Genomic DNA, 17,594 nt, shown 5'->3' with positions numbered 1-17,594 from the left:
GCTACATTTAGTGAAATGCCTTGATTAAACTGCAGGTGTGATTTGCACTATGTTGTTAAGTAAGTGTTTTGAGTTGATATGTAAGTGGGTGAAATAGTCATTAAAGCTTTTAGCACTCGATTTGAAGGTGAGGGTATGACCCTGGTATCAGCATGGATAATGAGTAGAGACTTTTTCCAGTCTCCAGTGTCAACATATGTGCAGACCTGCCAGTACTTTATTCCTTTATGTGTAAACACATTCAAATTATCAAATATATAATATACATGTTAAAGATCATGTAACTCATGTCAGTGTTCAGTGGCTAAGGGAAACCTGAACTTACCCAGCAATGAGCATGGCTGCCTTTATTGTGGGGTAAAAACCACCATACACATAAAATCCTATTTGTAGAAAAGAGGGAACATGGGTGCTGCAGCAATTCTGAAGTTTTGAAATCTGTTAAAAATTCATGAATACATAAGGTGCAGCTAAATGTTCCCAAATACTGGTACAAATCTACAATACACACACAAAAAGTTAAAAACAAAAAAATGATAAGCAAACAAAAACAGAAGGAAAAAAAAAAAAGCAACAACAAAATCGCTCTGCTTGTTTCCATGTTGATTGGTTGGTTGATGTTGTGCTACAGACGCTGAAAGAGGGACTGTTGGTGCTGGGGCGGGTGAAGGAGGTGGCGGACTACAAAGTGATGGTGGCTCTGCCCCATGGCCTGCTGGGTACTCTTCCCATCACCGAGGTTTCGCAGGTCTTTTCTCAACACCTGCAGTCAGTGGCTGACAACGATGAAATTGAGGTATGTTCATGTTGTTGCTAAACTTAGATGATTTTGGGGTACATTTGAGTTTGGTTTTTCTTTCCCCTTTCATGACATTGAAAGATAAGGTTTTATGTGTGAGTTTGTTTCCTTTGAATTGCTTGTCATAGAGTAGTGTTTAATTATGTACAAGAGTACAAAAACTGGTATCTAAAAATATAACACAAAAAATGGTAAGTTTGTAAATGACAAAAGAAGAATATGTACAGCGAAAAAAAACAAAAAAAGAACTGGAAGGGCAGATTATGATTATCGTCAAACTATACGAGATTGATATGACAAAGAAGAAGATAATGTTGTACCAGCGTGAAATTACTGCAGTAGAAATTAAAAACCAAAATGCCTGTAAAGTTTAAGTTTTAAGAAGGCATCAGTGGGTGAACAGTGATTCGTATATGCTACACCACACGTTCTTCAAAAAAATATCTTCAGATTCATGGAAGTTTTCATTCGTTTTCACCATAGCCGAACACCATATGATGATATCCCATTTCTGGGTTTAGAGGTAATATAGCAGTGTTGGGTTTTTTTTAGTAATGATATATTTTCACCATGCATTAGACAAACCCTATTATAAGGCTCATGGGTAAAAGTTGAGTGAAAGAATTATTACCTTAGGTTCGATGAAATTTAGTATTATAATCTTCAGACAGAAAATTGTTCACTCATTTTCATTCCTGTGCGGTAACTTGACTGTTGACCCTAAAGTTCTCACTTACTTTCAGGATGTGCCTACGCTGAAAAACCTGTTCCGGGTCGGAGATGCTGTCCAGTGTCGCGTGACCTCTGCCAAGATGACGGGTCAGTCCAACAAGAGGCTGGTGGAGTTATCTACCTGTCCAGACGTTATCAACAAAAGTTTTCCTCTGAGTGCCTTGAAAACTGGATGTGTGAGTGTTCCTTCTTGTGCTGGACAGTGCCGCATTGTTGTGTATTTTTGTTGACTCTAAGACTTGAAGTTCTTGCATGTTTTATTCACATTATGTACCTTTGCATACATGCACATGTTTGATTTTCAGATTTAGTTTCTTCAGGTGACATTTCTTTGGGGAAAAGATGTTATAAATGATTGAAGAATACAAATCACTTGGCCAAATAGTGCCTGAGCTTCAGCCTGCTCAGAAAATACTCTCATGACAAACTGTTTTGAGAAAGTTTAATGAGTTCAGATGTCCATAAAAAAATATGACTAGTAACTGTATTGAGAAGATAAGAATCAAAGTCTGTCAGTGTCCAAGATAAAGAAAGATTTTACATTTCATGGAGTCTGTTTATTTGCTGGGTTTTTGGGGTTTGTTTTTTTTGTTGTTGTTTTGTTTTGGGGGTTTTCTTTTTGCATTGCTGCACCACTAAAGATGTCTTCCAGTTATTTTTGATTTGTTGCAGGTGGTGAATTTTTTTTTTTTTTTTTTTTTTTTTGCTTTAAACACTTGTTTCACTGAGTCAGTGAGTGTGTGTTGATATTATTTTCATGCTTTGATTTGAGGGCCTGTAAGTCCAGTATGCTAGACATTGTATTATGTTGTGTTTGGTTGTGTGGTCCAGTTGTTGTATGGAGCCATACAAAGCGTAGAGGAACATGGATGTACAATGGATGTCGGCATTCCTGGCATCAAGGCTTTCCTGAGCAGTTCCCAGTCATCGGAGGAAGGTAGAGTGCTATGTGAAATATAACAATTGACCAGTTTCCCTACTTTCATGTTTCTGTTTTCTCTTCCTTGAAGATTTCAACCCTGTTCAAATTAATTTTCATACTCTACATTACTTTGTGGTGATATAAATATAGCATTCGTTTCAGAGCATCATAGTTTTTTATAGCTGACAATTTTACAATGTTTCACTTGAGTTGGTGATGACAGTGTGTTGAATACATTACGTTCAACTTATTATTTACTACCTGATTTTTTTTTTTCCCCTACCTACAACCGCATGTGTGACACGGACTTCAGGCTCCAAAGCCACATGCATGTCCACCAGTGATGTCTTCTGATGATGGCACAATGCATCATCATCCTCAGTTCCAGAGAGAATACCATTATTATTTAGTACAGTCTGTTTTTAAATAAAAGGGTTTAGCTGCAAGACAGGGGTGGGTGGAGGAGAAAGTGTGAACAAGGCCCATCCTCCTGTGGAGGTGACTGACACCAGCTGCACAGGGTAAACTGTGTGACAGCAGTCCAGTAGCAGCTTTGTGAATGCATTTGCATGCTCACTTAACCTTTTCACTGCAAAACTTGCATTTATGCAGTAGATCGGTAGAGGACTCATGTCACTGAAAAGTGACCGGATCATTGGTCTGTTGTCCATGAACCTGCTGCTCTTTAAGTTCAGTGGTAGGATAGGCCATATTTTCTACACATCACAGAGGGGATCCCCAGCTGTTCTTAGACACCATGCTTTCTGTGTTTACAGCACAGGGGAATTTTGCACTCTAAATTGATCTAGTGGGGAAAGGGTTAACATTGACAAATATGTTTATCAGTTTCTGTGTCCAGGGAGCACAGCAATACACATGACATGCCTGATTATTGCAATAGGTGAATGGTTAAACCAATGGACTTCCATCAGTTCCAATCCGAATATCCTAGGTTTGATTCCAGCATCGGCACCTTGTGGATTAAGGGCGAAGATTTTCCAATCTTCAGCATAATATTATGTCCAGATCATACCTCAGTCCCCTCTCATGTTTGTGCATATGCCGAAGATCAAGTAAGCACATTAAAGATCCTGGAATCGGCATCAGTGTTTGGTGGGTTATGGAAGTATGCACATACCCAGCATGCACACAAAGTGTGGCTGCCTGAATAGCAGGGTAAGGATGGTCATACATGCAAAAACCCTCTTGTACACAAAAAGTGAAGACAGGAGTTACAGTTGCGCAGAAAGACAGACAGTAAATGTGACATGACATGTTGCAGGGCCAAAGAGGAGTGAGGGGGAGTGTGTGTGGTGCACACTCAGTCCTCAGTCTGCACTGGAAGTGATGTCTGGAGAGACACGAGTGATAAAAGTTACCGACGACAACGTTTTGGAATCAGAGGTATGTGATGTCATCCTTGTGTACTGTAAGAACAGCAGTTTCTTTGCTGCATGCTTATTAGTTTTTAGAATGTTCTGTCTGTCTTATGATATTGACTTGTAAATTTGTTGATGTTCTTACACACCGTATAGAAGGACTAAGTAATTTGTTTTGAAATGAAGCTGCTTATTTGACAAAATGTAGTGAGACAAGTGATTACTTTTGTGTGAATGTGTGTGTGTCTGTGTCTGTGTGTTTTATGGGCCTTCTTTTTTATGGAATATGACATTGTAGAATAAGTAATACAGCGTCTCTGTGAAATGATCAGGCTGTTTTTTATGTTACAGAATACAGATGAACTAATAATTTTGTCTTTCTTTTGTTGTTTAACAATATTGATTTTAATGGCACAGAATTTAGCAGAACTATTTGAGTCTGTGTTTTTCATTGTTGTGTAATGAAGTTTTTCCAGTACACAGCATTGTGAAACTGAGTAATTCTGTCTTTTATTGTGCAGACTGTAGTGGAACTAGATAATTCTGTCTGTCTGCATTTTGTAATGGGCATGATTTTTATGGCACACAGTATTGTGTAATTTGATGAGTCTGTGTCTTTCTTTGTTCCATAACAAGTCTGATTTCTATGGTTCAGAATATACTGAAACTGTGTGTTTAAATCTCATGTCCCTTCATTTGTCACAGGTCACTGCACATATGGTGACATCAGTGGATTGTTTGAGGCCAGGCATGAAGGTCAAGGTCACTGTACAAAAGGTATTGGTATATTGATATCTCAGAACTAATCAAACTCTGTGAGATCCTGTTCACTTCAGAACTGTGTCTGATAGATAAAGTGACATGTTCAGAGACTTGAGACATCCTTCTTCAATCCATACAGAGGATAGAACTTTTTTTTTTTTTTCTTTTTTTTTTTGCCACATTTTTTGATGCATGAAATTCATGCTGTCCTCAGGGAGAACATGGTGCCACCTTTTTTTTTCTGTCAGCATGTATATTTGTTTTACTATCAAAAGTTTCTACAGAATTTTGCCTGGGGCAACTTGTTGCAGTGGGTTCTTTTGCATGTGCAAAGTACAACCCGCACATGGGACCATGGTTTATCATCTCATCTGAAAGACTGGCACTCAGACCACCACTCAAGGTCTTGTACAGGGGATAGTAATCAACATTGAAGTGTCCTCTTTTGCAAACATGTACTGATAAATGTGTAATTTATTGTTGTTGTTGTTGTCATGTTGTTGTCATTATTTTCATGATCACTTACTTTATCATTCCGATATATTCTAAGTGTGAATTTTTTTATGAGATTGCATCATTTAGTTATTGTGAAGGTTGATTTGTATTTTTTAGTGCTATATTGTGTGTGATTACTGATATTTTGTGTGTGTGTGTGCATGCATAAAATACTGTTGGTGTTTTGTTTGATGTCTGTGCAGGGTTACATATGTAACTTGTCATTTTAGTGTTTTACATGTCAGTTTTTGCATCATGCAGTGCTATTGAGCATATCTTGCATAGAAAGGAGCTTTATAAATTACATTATTAGTTATAATTATTTATCAGCTTGCCTTGTCACTGCCTTGATATTTTGATTTCATTACAAAAAAAAACCAAAAAATGCTTTGGTTGTGAAAGAAGCGTGACATACAGATGTTGTGAAAGAAGCGTGAAATACAGATGCTTTGGTTGTGAAAGAAGCGTGAAATACAGAAGCTTTAGTTGTGAAAGAAGCGTGAAATACAGATGCTTTAGCTGTGAAAGAAATGTGAAATACAGATGCTTTGGTTGTGAAAGAAGCGTGAAATACAGATGTTGTGAAAGAAGCGTGAAATACAGATGCTTTGTATTTGTATTTGTATTTCTTTTTATCACAGCAGATTTCTCTGTGTGAAATTCGGGCTGCTCTCCCCAGGGAGAGCGCGTCGCTACACTACAGCGCCACCCATTTTTTTTTTAGTATTTTTTCCTGCGTGCAGTTTTATTTGTTTTTTCCTATCGAAGTGGATTTTTCTACAGAATTTTGCCAGCGCTAAGTGCATGCTGCAAACGGGACCTCGGTTTATCGTCTCATCCGAATGACTAGCGTCCAGACCACCACTCAAGGTCTAGTGGAGGGGGAGAAAATATCGGCGGATGAGCCGTGATTCGAACCAGCGCGTTCAAATTCTCTCTCGCTTCCTAGGCGGACGCGTTACCTCTAGGCCATCACTCCACTGAAATACAGATGCTTTGGTTGTGACATCAGTGAACTGTGTGTGTTGTGAAGGTGCTGAAGGATGGACTGTATGTGCGCTGCATCAAGTACAAGGGATGCATCTACAAAACACACGTCCCCCAAGGCCTTAATCAGTACACCCCGGGCCAAGAGGTGAGTACATTCTCCAGAATGAGGTGTATTGTGCTGTTGCTGTATACTCGGCATGTGCACTTTGATTTTTACCATTAAATTTGTTTTGCTTCTTCTTCTTATTCTTCGTTCGTGGGCTGCTACTCCCACATTCACTCATATGTATACGAGTGGGCTTTTACGTGTATGACCCTTTTTTTTACCCTGCCATGTAGGCAGCTATACTCCATTTTCAGGGGTGTGCATGCTTGGTATATTCTTGTTCCATAACCCACCGAACGCTGACATGGATTACAGGATATTTAACGTGTGCATTTGATCTTCTTGCTTATACACATGAAGGAGGCTCAGGCACAAGCAGGCCTGCACATATGTTGACCTGGGAGATCGGAAAAATCTTCACCCTTTACCAACCAGGCGCTGTTACCGAGATTCAAACCCAGGACACTTAGATTGAAAGTCCAACACTTTAACCACTCGGCTGTTGCACCCATCAAAACTTAATTTCGATTTTTATTTATGTAATGTGCCAAAATGTCACTTGCAGCATTGCACCTTATTCACCAGATACTGTGGGAGCTTTGTTCAGCAGTGATCCAAGAGTGTTGATGGCAAGGGCCTTCATGAAATCTAAATATTATTGCTTTGCAAAGGTTGCACAAGTAAAGCAGTTAATGAAAATACTTCTAGCAGCACTGATCATTGCTGTATTTAACAAATGATGATATAATACTTTCTCCCTCAGCTTTGATTCATGTGCCTTGTGAAACAATGGACAAAATGTATATAAAAGTCTATCGAAATGTGAATCAGAATCGTATTGAGGTCAATCTCCAAACCCAGAAGTATGACATAAATGGCAGTGAAAACAAATGAGATCCTTCCATTCAATCAGAATAAAAACAGCTCTCAAACAACACACTAGGGGGAGCAGGTACAGCCAGGATTCAAGAAGGCAGAGACTGACAGAGCAGAGAAGGGAGTGGATGATTCAACTTGAGAAGAGAGATCGATTGATGATGTCAGGGCCTCAGCATTATCTGTAGGTCCAAACAAGACTTTGCTGAGACAATTGACAAATCAACGTTCAACTTCTTGTTTGTCATTTTGATGTTTGCCTTATGGTATGCTGCAGCTTATGTATTGTTGAAATGGAAAACTTTTTTTTTTTTTTAATGGAGGATGCGCTTTATAATCCCAAGTGCCTTGTCAATAAGTTATAGCACTTTTGTCTGTGTGGCAGGGTTTGTTGAATGATTCTGACATGTGTGTTTCAGGTGGAGGGCCGTATTCTCTTCACCCACCCTGTCACCAAGGTGATCTCCCTTTCCCTCCTGCCGGGCATCCTGGACTGTCTACAGTCCAAGGAGGAGCTGTTCGGGGGTCTGTCTGTCGGGGATTTTGTGGAGGAGGCGGAGGTGATGTTCATTGACAAAACCAGCGCTGTCTTCTTCAGGCTGGAGAACTGCACTGCAATGGCACCGGTGAGACATGATGTGCCTGATTGGTGCTGTGACTGTGTTGTTGGGTGATTTGGTGGGTTGGTTGAATAGACTGATGGTTGAATGAATGGGTGGTTGGTTGGTAAGATGTGTGGTTGAATGGACAGATGGTTAAATGAATAGACTGTTGGATGGTTGGGTGGATGGTTGATTGGATGGATTGATGGATAGTTGGTAAGAAGAATGGTTGCTTGGCTGGCTGGTTGGTGGATGATTGGATAGATAGATGGTTGGATGATTGGTTGGATAGTCTCGGGTAATTTTCCTGCATCCACTGATTGTTCACACGTATTTTTCAGATACAACATCTCAGCGATGAGAAAATAAAAGATGTCAACAAAGCCTTCCCCCGAGGATCCAAGCGCAGGTGTGTGACAGTATCACCATTCCTGTGACTGTTGATGTTTAACAGGCTGAAGCTTGGGGTTCCTTTAGCTGTTGTGTCACCCAGCACAGTGACTGAGATGTTACAATGTATTCTGCAACACAAGTTGATAGTGTCTGCTATGGTGTGCTATCATAACAACAACATGTTTTTGTTGTCCAGTTTAAACCATCAAAATTGTTTGTATTCACCTCTGCTGCAGTTATAACAACAAACAAAAATCACACTTGTGAAAGATTTACACATTATCACAGTTCACTGGAAGAAATTCAGTGACTTTTTTTTGTTGTTGTAATATTCAGAAAAGCTTCCTATTTGACTGTTTATTCTGTAATGAAAACTGGCAACATCTGCCAATAGCTTGTCGTCTTTACTTTCTTTGATATTAGACTTTTTCTCCTTTTGTTCCTGCTTATATGGGCTTTAACTCCCACATTCACTTGAATGTTTCAAGTGTGATATTACATGTATGACTATTTTTAGCCCATCTTTAAGGCAGCCATACACCGCTTTCTTGATACTGGATGATCAACAACGATCTCAAAAGGGACATCATGACAGGCGCAATAGCCGAGTGGTTAAAGCGTTGGACTTTCAATCTGAGGGTCCCGGGTTCGAATCACGGTGACGCCACCTGGTGGGTTAAGGGTAGAGATTTTTATGATCATGGGTTAAGGGTGGAGATTTTTACGATCTCTCAGGTCAACATATGTGCAGACCTGCTAGTGCCTGAACCCCCTTCGTGTGTATATGCAAGCAGAAGATCAAATACGCACGTTAAAGATCTTGTAATCCATGTCAGCGTTCGGTGGGTTATGGAAACAAGAACATACCCAGCATGCACATCCTGAAAGCAGAGTATGGCTGCCTACATGGCGGGGTAAAAACGGTCATACACGTAAAATCCCACTCATGTCCATACAAGTAAACGTGGGAGTTGCAGCCCACGAACGCAGAAGAAGAAGAAGAAGAAGGGACATCACTAAGTGAAATGTGCTTTGTGTTTCAGATGCCGGGTGATTGCTTTCCAGCCTGCTGATGATGTTGTGCTGGTGACACTGAAAGAGTAAGTGAGCTCTGAGTGAGCAGGGGAAAATGAAATACACAACCAGATAACAGTCACAGAAATAATGCTATGTTGTCGTGCTAAACTAGAGGAATTTATTACACAGATAAATAGATGAAAAAATATCTGTTGTTGGTGTAATTATACAGTGTTCTTCTGACGGAAGCTGATATTATAAAGTGGGCTGTAATTGTTAATCAACACAGTACACTTTGATGGAGCTGCACTTGCTGTAATTGTTATAGATCTTATGTTGTAGATAAATGTTTGATGTGATCATTTGGATGTAGAATATTCCTCATGGAGAGATTCAGCGCTAATTTCAGAAACATTGTAAAATATTGGTTTCATTGTAGAAACAAGTTATGTAGTAGATAAATCTTTGATGTGATCATTTGGATGTGGAATATTCCTCATGAAGATATTCAGCGCTAATTGCAGAAACATTTTGAAACATTGGTTTAATTACACATACTTAACCGTGACCCACTAGTGCAGACTCCGGCAGGAGTCTGACATTCCTGTCCTGTGCAAACTACTATTCACCTATGCGGAGAAAATGAAAGTAACTACGGCCGATAACCTCCCGGAAGTAGGTAGCTAGCACCCTTTTTTTCCGGCAGCCATCTCGACACCTGTTCATGTGCACTTCATACGGCTAAGTTTTTTTCGCATTTTCTATCTGTCTATCGATTCTTTGGCGTTTCTGCTTTTTGTCCAATTATGTCTTCAACCAGGTCGCAAAATTATGTGGCTCGATTGGGGGATTGGACTAAAATTAAGGCACGATCGCAATCGATTCGCGATCACTCTGGGCAAAGCCAACCCCACGCCTCCTCCACTTTCACCGCTACCTCTGGTTTCATTGTAAACTCAATCTGATTCCAGAAGCATCATGAAGCAGAAGATCTTGTCCATCAGGGATTTACAGCCCGGTCAGATTGTGGAGGTGAGTTCTGTCGTTGATTACATGTTCTTGAGGGGTGTTTGTGCTCTAGCAGCTCATTAAATAATTTGTGACAGATTGTCTTTCTTTTATTTAATATTTTTTCTTTTCAAAATTACCTGTGTGACAGTGTGTGTGTGCACATGTGTGAATATTTGTTGTATGTCATATATTGCTCCATATTGAGTGATTTTTGTTTATATTTGTTTCAAGTTTTATACCATATATATTTATGTTGACAAGTTAATTTTGCTGTGGTGCTATGACATATTCACTGTAATACAAGTTATTGAATATTTCTGGATACTTTTACGTGGTATACACTACCAAGAGAAAAAAATTCTTTGTTCTTATATGCATTTAACTGGAACATTGAAATTTTCATGGAACATTGAAATCTTCATATCTGTCATGACTTAAGTAAAGTATTTTGATATTAATAGAGTTATTTGATTTTTTTTGTGTGTTTTTTTTTGGGGGGGGAATGGGGGGGGGGCAGGAGGGGGTATGCTGTAAATTAGTATGCCACGTATGTGATTGACACAGCCTGACTGAGAAGTGACCTTGACACAGCATGTCATGTTTGTGCCCCCAGTGTACGGTGGAAGCCATTCATGAGAGCGGAGTCATCGTTCTGCTCAGCAAGGGGCTGACGGGGCTGATTCCCAAGATGCATGTGGCTGACGTCCCTCTGAAAAACTTCAGCAAGAAGTTCTCCAAGGGAGACAAGCTGAAATGCAGGGTGAGTCTGAGTCCCATGCTGAGGAGATTAATCGATTAAGTATTTTTTGGCAAGTTCATGGAATCTGTGTACAAGGTGGTAAGACATATGTTTCAGTCTCTGAATGTATTTCATACCAGCAGTTAGAATGGTAAGACATGTTTCAATCTCTAGATTATTTCATACCAAAATTCATAGTTTTTTATGCACACTCATGATTGTGAACACTTTTGGTGCAATCAGCGTTTTGTTTCAAACATGTCACAATGTAAATATAATCATGAATTCAGCGGGAGAACACATTTAAAATAAAATAATGCAAAAAAAAAAAAGTACCATGTGTTACAAACTATCAGCATCATAATGATTTATCGTCATTTGTGGCCTCTGTATTTCTTTTTTGTTGTGTTTTTACCAATGATCACATTCAGTGCCTGTCTGTTCACCAGGGGTTGTTCTTGTGCTCACGGACCACAAGTCAGAGAAAATAGAGAGGGGACCAGGGGAAATCACTCTGAAGTGACATTCCTTTCACAGGGTTCACCAACCAGCACAGAGAGTTTTTCAGCTCTTTCATTTGCTGTCGTTGTTTTATCCTGTTTCGTCCCAAGTAAAACAAAGTAAACTCTTCACTCTGGACGAAGTAGTAGTTTTCACGTGGTGGAGGCTGAAAGAGTCAGAAAAATAATCAGTAAAATATTTGTAAATGGTATGTTGTAAAACTTGAGGTAATAACCAGAGCATTTCCCAAGTGTAAATTAAATAAAACTGGTTAGTTGTGGGGTTTTTGTTTTGTTTTGTTTTTTCCTCCAATACATCAGGTTATCTTCTCATGAACATGATCACCACCATAACCATTCCATTCTATACACTACACATTGGTTACTTTGGGCAGCTATAAACAAAACAAAACAGAACAAACAAAACGGAACTGAAAGCAGGGTTCAGAACACACAGGTTCCTTGTTCTGATGTTCCTGTTAGTGCACAGGTCGCACGGGACACTACTCACGTGTCGAGGGACACCAGCAAAAAATGGTGTCTTACATATCTCTTCGCAACAAAGGCAAACCAGTTTCAGTGCACTAGAATCGAAAGTGGGATTGAAGATCAAAGTTCCTTGTTAGTGTTTCCTGTGAGTGCACACCCACATCAGGAGGGACTCTTGATGCAAGAGGATATGAGTTAAGCACTGTGCCTGAGAAGATGAGGTCAGCTTCTGTCGCTTTCATTCTCGCTGATGACCCATATAGTTGGCTTGGCTGTAAGCAGTATTGATGATAGATAGCTCCAGCTGTGTGGTCAAAACAAGTGTTACTTTATGTCTGATGTTTGTGTAAATTGATTTGTGTTATCATTTCATCATTTATTGCTAGTGAGTTTTTGAGAACTTTGACCTCCATTTCAGAAAAAGTCACAAAATAAGTGTTTATTATCATTGTTATGTTCAGGTGCTGAAAGTGGACGTTGCAGCCAAGAAAGTGTTCCTGACAAAGAAGAAGTCACTGGTGAACACCACGAAGGACGTACCTGTCTCCTACGATGGCCTGACATCAGGCACGCAGCTGGAGGGTTACGTCATTGCCGTCAAGAACCAAGGAGTGGCCATTGGCTTTTGTAATGGTGTCAAGGTCAGCTCTGGTGTACCACCCAGCAAGCATGTGTATGAGCAGGAGAGAGAATGAGGCATGTGAGAGAGAGGCATAGAGGCATGTGTGTGTGTGACAGAGGTTTCAGGACAGGTAGAGTAGATGGGATATATATGTTGTATCATTGTGACTACTTAACATCTTTGTTACTTTTTTTTTTTTTTTAAGATTCTATATTGACTGACTATGAGTTAGTATCATTTGTGATTGTGATTACTTATCAGCTTTGTCACTTCTTTTTTTTTTAAGATTCTGTATTGACCGACTATGGAGTCATTTGTGTAGTATCATTGTGATTGTTTATCAGCTTTGTCACTTCCTTTTTTTTTTAAGATTCTGTATTGACTGACTATGGAGTCATTTGTGTAGTATCATTGTGATTACTTATCAGCTTTGTCACTTCTTTTTTTTTAAGATTCTGCATTGACTGACTATGGAGTCATTTGTGTAGTATCATTGTGATTACTTATCAGCTTTGTCACTTCTTTTTTTTTTAAGATTCTGTATTGACTGACTATGGAGTCATTTGTGTAGTATCATTGTGATTACTTATCAGCTTTGTCACTTCTTTTTTTTTAAGATTCTATATTGACTGACTATGGAGTCATTTGTAACAGCAGAAAGATTACTGATCTTAACTTTCACTCCTTCAGAGCCACATGATTTCAAACCAGTGCAAGTAGGTACTTCCCTTACACACGGATAAATGAAAGGTACAAAGTAACGGCCACAACCTTACTAATAGCAGGGACATATAAATAGCTCCAAATTACAGCTGCAGTTGTATTCAGATACTTTGAACAATGGCTTGTTTTCTATTGTTTATAATTACCTTGTCGCACTGGTTAGTCATAGTTCAGAACACAACTACTGTCTGATGGTCTTTTTAGTCAGTAATTAGCCAACCAATTTTACACAGGCAGGTAAGGTAGAATTGCTGGCACTGGTACAGCAATATTGATGAACTGTGTAACTTAGAGTCAATAGCACTGGCAAGATGGAATTGACGGAAGACAGAATTGCTGGCACTGGTAAAGTAGTGACATTTAATGTTGATTAACTCTGTAAGATGGAAATGGTTGGTGCTGGTAGAACAGTTACAGTTAAATCACAGTTAAATTTTCAAGATACAGTCATTGGCACTTGTAAAGTTGTGACAGTTACATGTTGGTGAACTCTGTTTCCCCCTCTCGTCTTGCCCAGGGCTGGGCGCCGAGACAGGAGCTAAGCTCAGTGGAGATTGCTCACCCAGAGTCAGCCTTCTACCAGGGCCAGGTGGTCAGATGTCGCGTCCTGTCCTGTCACCCAGACAGCCAGAAACTGCGCCTGTCTCTCATTGTGAGTGGAACCTTTTCTTTTACTTTTCTTCTCCTTCTTCTTCTTCTTATGCGTACATGGGCTGCAGTTCCCATGATCACTCGTATGTATTCAAGAGCTTTTACAAACATGTCCGATTTTTGCCCTGCCTTGTTGGCAGCCAACCTCTGTTTTTGTTTGTGTGCTTGCTGGGCATGTTCTTGTCTTGTTTCCATAACCCACTGAACGCTGACGCGGATTACGGGATCTTTAACATGCACATTTGACCTGCATGTGTATACACAGGAAATGGTCAGGTACTGCACATCTGTCAACTTTGGAGACTGGAAAAATCTCTGCCCTAACCCGCCAGGCACTATGACTGGATTCAAACCCAGAACCCACAGATAAAAAATCCAACACTGTCACCACCACCATTCATCTATTACCCCTGTCTTTTTTGGGGGGGGAGGGGTGGGGGGGGGGATAAAAGAGAATGATTACGATGCTGCTATGGATGTCAGTTTTTGGTTTGGGACTACTTTTCAAGATTGTACTCTACGCTTCCTTTCATGATATATCCCTGTATCAATCAGGCCTGAGAAATACAGGTACCTGCAGTGTTTGTCAGGAAATTTTATGCAACACTCCCAAAGACTCATCCCTGAAGTGCATGATCCTTGACTGTGGTCCCATTCTTCCCATTTGAGCCTATGGTACACTCAACTCTGGATTGGAGCTGGCCACAGGCAAACAAAACAACAACAAAATGTCAAAGTTATCAGTACACATTCACTGATTCACTTTTGAGTCTTGTCCTTTGTGTGTGTGTGTGTGTGTGTGTGTGAGTATGCATGTCTTTCTTTTCTGTCCTTTTGGGTTTTTTAAATTGTTGTTCCTTCAACATTTATGTTTTGTTTCCATTGTCAGTTTTCATACAGCTGACTTTCTGAGCATGTTTCCCATTGTGGTTCTGTTGTCATGACAGTAAAAGGTTTGATGCACACAATACATGTTAAGATTTAAGGGTTTATATGATGCTTCATTTTGTTATTGTTTTTTGTAATGTCCACAGATTTCTGGAAAAGCAGCCATTGCTAGCAAATCGGAAAAGATGGGTGACTTTGAGGTTGGAAAGGTGAGACCAATACACTACAATACACTATACTACAATGCAGTGCAATACAATGCAATACAATATGATACAAAACATTACAACACAGCAAAGTACATTACAGTACAGAACAGTATCACTTTACTAATCTCTCACATGGAAAATTATTGTGTCTTGTCAGACTACACACACATGCATAAAGAAGCACATAAACACAAGCATAAGAATACAGGCACAAACAAACTTATTTTCAAAAAATGATAAAAGATCTGTACAGCATAAGAAGACAGTCATTTTTAAGCATGCAGAGGACTCGCAGAATTTGCACAGTTCACAGAATCCATACATGAACGCATATCACACATCATGTGTCCCTCAAATACATAGAAAGAGAGTGTGCATGCATGCAGGGGCGCAGAGTGTGTGTTTATGTGTGTGTGTAAGTGTTTGATCAATTAATATTTTAAACACCATCCCTATGAGCAGCGTGTGTGTGTGTGCGTGTGATCAATGTGGAGTGATGGCCTAGAGGTAAACGCATCTGCCTAGGAAGTGAGAGAATCTGAGCGCGCTGGTTCAAATCATGGCTCAGCCGCCAATATTTTCTCCCCCTCCACTAGACCATGAGTGGTGGTCTGGACGCTAGTCATTCGGGTGAGAAGATAAACCGAAGTCCCCTGTGAAGCATGTACTTAGCGCACATAAAAGAACCCACAGCAACAAAAGGGTTGTTCCTGGCAAAATTCTGTAGAAAAATCGACTTCGATAGGAAAAACATAAAAAACAACAACAAAAAACTGCATGCAGGGGGGAAAAAAAAAAAAGTGGGTGGCGCTGTAGTGTAGCGATGCACTCTCCCTGGGGAGAGCAGCCCGAATTTCACACAGAGAAATCTGTTGTGATAAAAAAGAGAAATACAATACGATATGGTAATATCCCCATGAGCAGTATGTGTGGGTGTGTGTTCAGTATGTTGATCATATATCCATGAGCAGCCATTTCAGTTCCAACACCCTACACTGTGTGAAGGCCTACTTGATTTTTCCTCCCGTCTCCCCCCTCAAACCAGGTGATGTCAGCAACAGTGAAGCGCAAGCTGGGTCACAATGTGGAACTGCAGCTGCAGCCATCTGGAGACAAGGCATTGTTGCCACGGGAACATCTGTCTGACTCCACGGAGAACCAGACGCTGCTGTGGCAAGTTCTGGAGGAGGGTGACAGTTTGGATGCCATCATGCTGCTGAAACAGACCAACGTGCCAGTATCCTTTGTCAGGGTGTCTGCCAGTAGGGGGTTTTTTGTCTTTTTTTCATCTTTCATTTTCTTTCCTTTTTTTTTTTTTTTTTTTTTTTTTTTTTCTGTGTTTGTCACTTTTGTTTAATCAAGAGAACATTTTCAGTTTCAAGGACGTGTCAAAGTGTGCATACTGATCCATAAACGCTACACCACATTTACTGGGGGGAAAAAAATTGATAAACAAAAAAAATATATATATATATGAAAATTTTTAAACCAGATGTCTGTGGAAATGTCCCCGCGTTTGTAAAGTGCTTTGAGCTTGGTCCCAGCTGAGGATAGGCACTATATAAGTATCCATATCATATATCTTTGCATAAATTCAACACGCTGATCAGGCCTCGAACTGACAGTTCATATCAGCTGCAACCATTCGTTCAAGATGGATGGTTTTTACCTTAACTTTTCTGAAGGTCGTGACCCTCAAGGAATCCTTCCTTTCAGCAGCAAGAGAGGGACTGATCCCACACACGATCCATGATTTGGAGGTAGGTTGACCTTTCTTTGGTCTAGTATTTTCTTTCTCTCTCTCTGTCTTGTTGTTTTTCTGTCTTTCTTTCTGCCATCTCCAGCTGCCTCTCAATTAACTTTAGTCTTGCTTCTTCTGTTGTCTTTATTTCCACTTCTCATTTGTTTTCTTTTAACCATCCGTTGCCTGCCTTTTCTGAATCCACATGATGAATAATATGTTGCAGACTGATTGGTGTGTGTGTGTGTGTATACAAAGCTTTAATCTGTATCACTGTATGAAGAAAATGTGCAAGTGTGTGTGTGTGTGTTTGTACAACATTGTAAAGTGTATGAGAAAAATGTCTCTTGTCTTGTGTGTGTGTGTGTGTGCAACAATGTAATGTGTATGGAGAAAATGTATACATGTGTTTGTACAATACTGTAACATTTATAAGAAAAACACACATACAACATACACACTTGACTCACACACACACACACACACACACACAACACACACACACACATACACACACACACACACACAAATAAACTGACTCACACACACACACACACACACACACACACACACACACACACACACACACACAAATAAACTGACTGACACATGGTTTCAGCCGGGACAGCTGGTGCCTGCCGTGATCAGGAATCACCAGAGTTACGGCATCTTTGTGGAGCTTCCAGGGGGGCTGGGGGGGCTGGCGCCACGCAAGGTGAGTCACCACAGTCACTGCCCATGCTTCAGTTTGAATCAAAACGTGTGTTGGACAGGCAGAAAAAAGTGTTCATACAGTCATCAAACTCTGGGAATAGTCTTTGGGAAAATGAGAGAACCATTTCCAGGGGCATGAAAAGTCATGGAAAACTAAACCATTTTTAGGACTTAATAGAGTCATTATAGTCTGGGATAGCCTTGGGGAAAATGAGACAACCTAAATGAGAGAAC

The 17,594-nt window shown here is 40.1% G+C and overlaps 1 protein-coding gene across 1 annotated transcript in view; it reads left to right on the top strand.

Moving 5' to 3' along the window:
• LOC143275597 (protein RRP5 homolog) overlaps positions 1–17,594 on the top strand; it is a 59,623-nt gene that overhangs the window by 3,053 nt on the left and 38,976 nt on the right. The window contains exons 4-20 of the mRNA XM_076579822.1: positions 632–796; positions 1,543–1,707; positions 2,363–2,468; positions 3,736–3,857; positions 4,538–4,609; positions 6,123–6,224; positions 7,481–7,687; positions 8,005–8,072; positions 9,100–9,156; positions 10,045–10,105; positions 10,698–10,844; positions 12,274–12,453; positions 13,675–13,809; positions 14,843–14,905; positions 15,951–16,142; positions 16,591–16,665; positions 17,266–17,361. Coding sequence (XP_076435937.1) covers positions 632–796; positions 1,543–1,707; positions 2,363–2,468; positions 3,736–3,857; positions 4,538–4,609; positions 6,123–6,224; positions 7,481–7,687; positions 8,005–8,072; positions 9,100–9,156; positions 10,045–10,105; positions 10,698–10,844; positions 12,274–12,453; positions 13,675–13,809; positions 14,843–14,905; positions 15,951–16,142; positions 16,591–16,665; positions 17,266–17,361 — 2,013 coding nt within the window. The remainder of the gene's footprint in view (positions 1–631; positions 797–1,542; positions 1,708–2,362; positions 2,469–3,735; positions 3,858–4,537; positions 4,610–6,122; positions 6,225–7,480; positions 7,688–8,004; positions 8,073–9,099; positions 9,157–10,044; positions 10,106–10,697; positions 10,845–12,273; positions 12,454–13,674; positions 13,810–14,842; positions 14,906–15,950; positions 16,143–16,590; positions 16,666–17,265; positions 17,362–17,594) is intronic.

Source organism: Babylonia areolata, chromosome 2, assembly GCF_041734735.1.
Source record: "Babylonia areolata isolate BAREFJ2019XMU chromosome 2, ASM4173473v1, whole genome shotgun sequence".
In the NCBI taxonomy this organism is placed as follows: Eukaryota; Metazoa; Mollusca; class Gastropoda; order Neogastropoda; family Buccinidae; genus Babylonia; species Babylonia areolata.
Note: the sequence above shows the minus strand (reverse complement) of the source record. Positions and strands in the feature narration are given on the sequence as shown.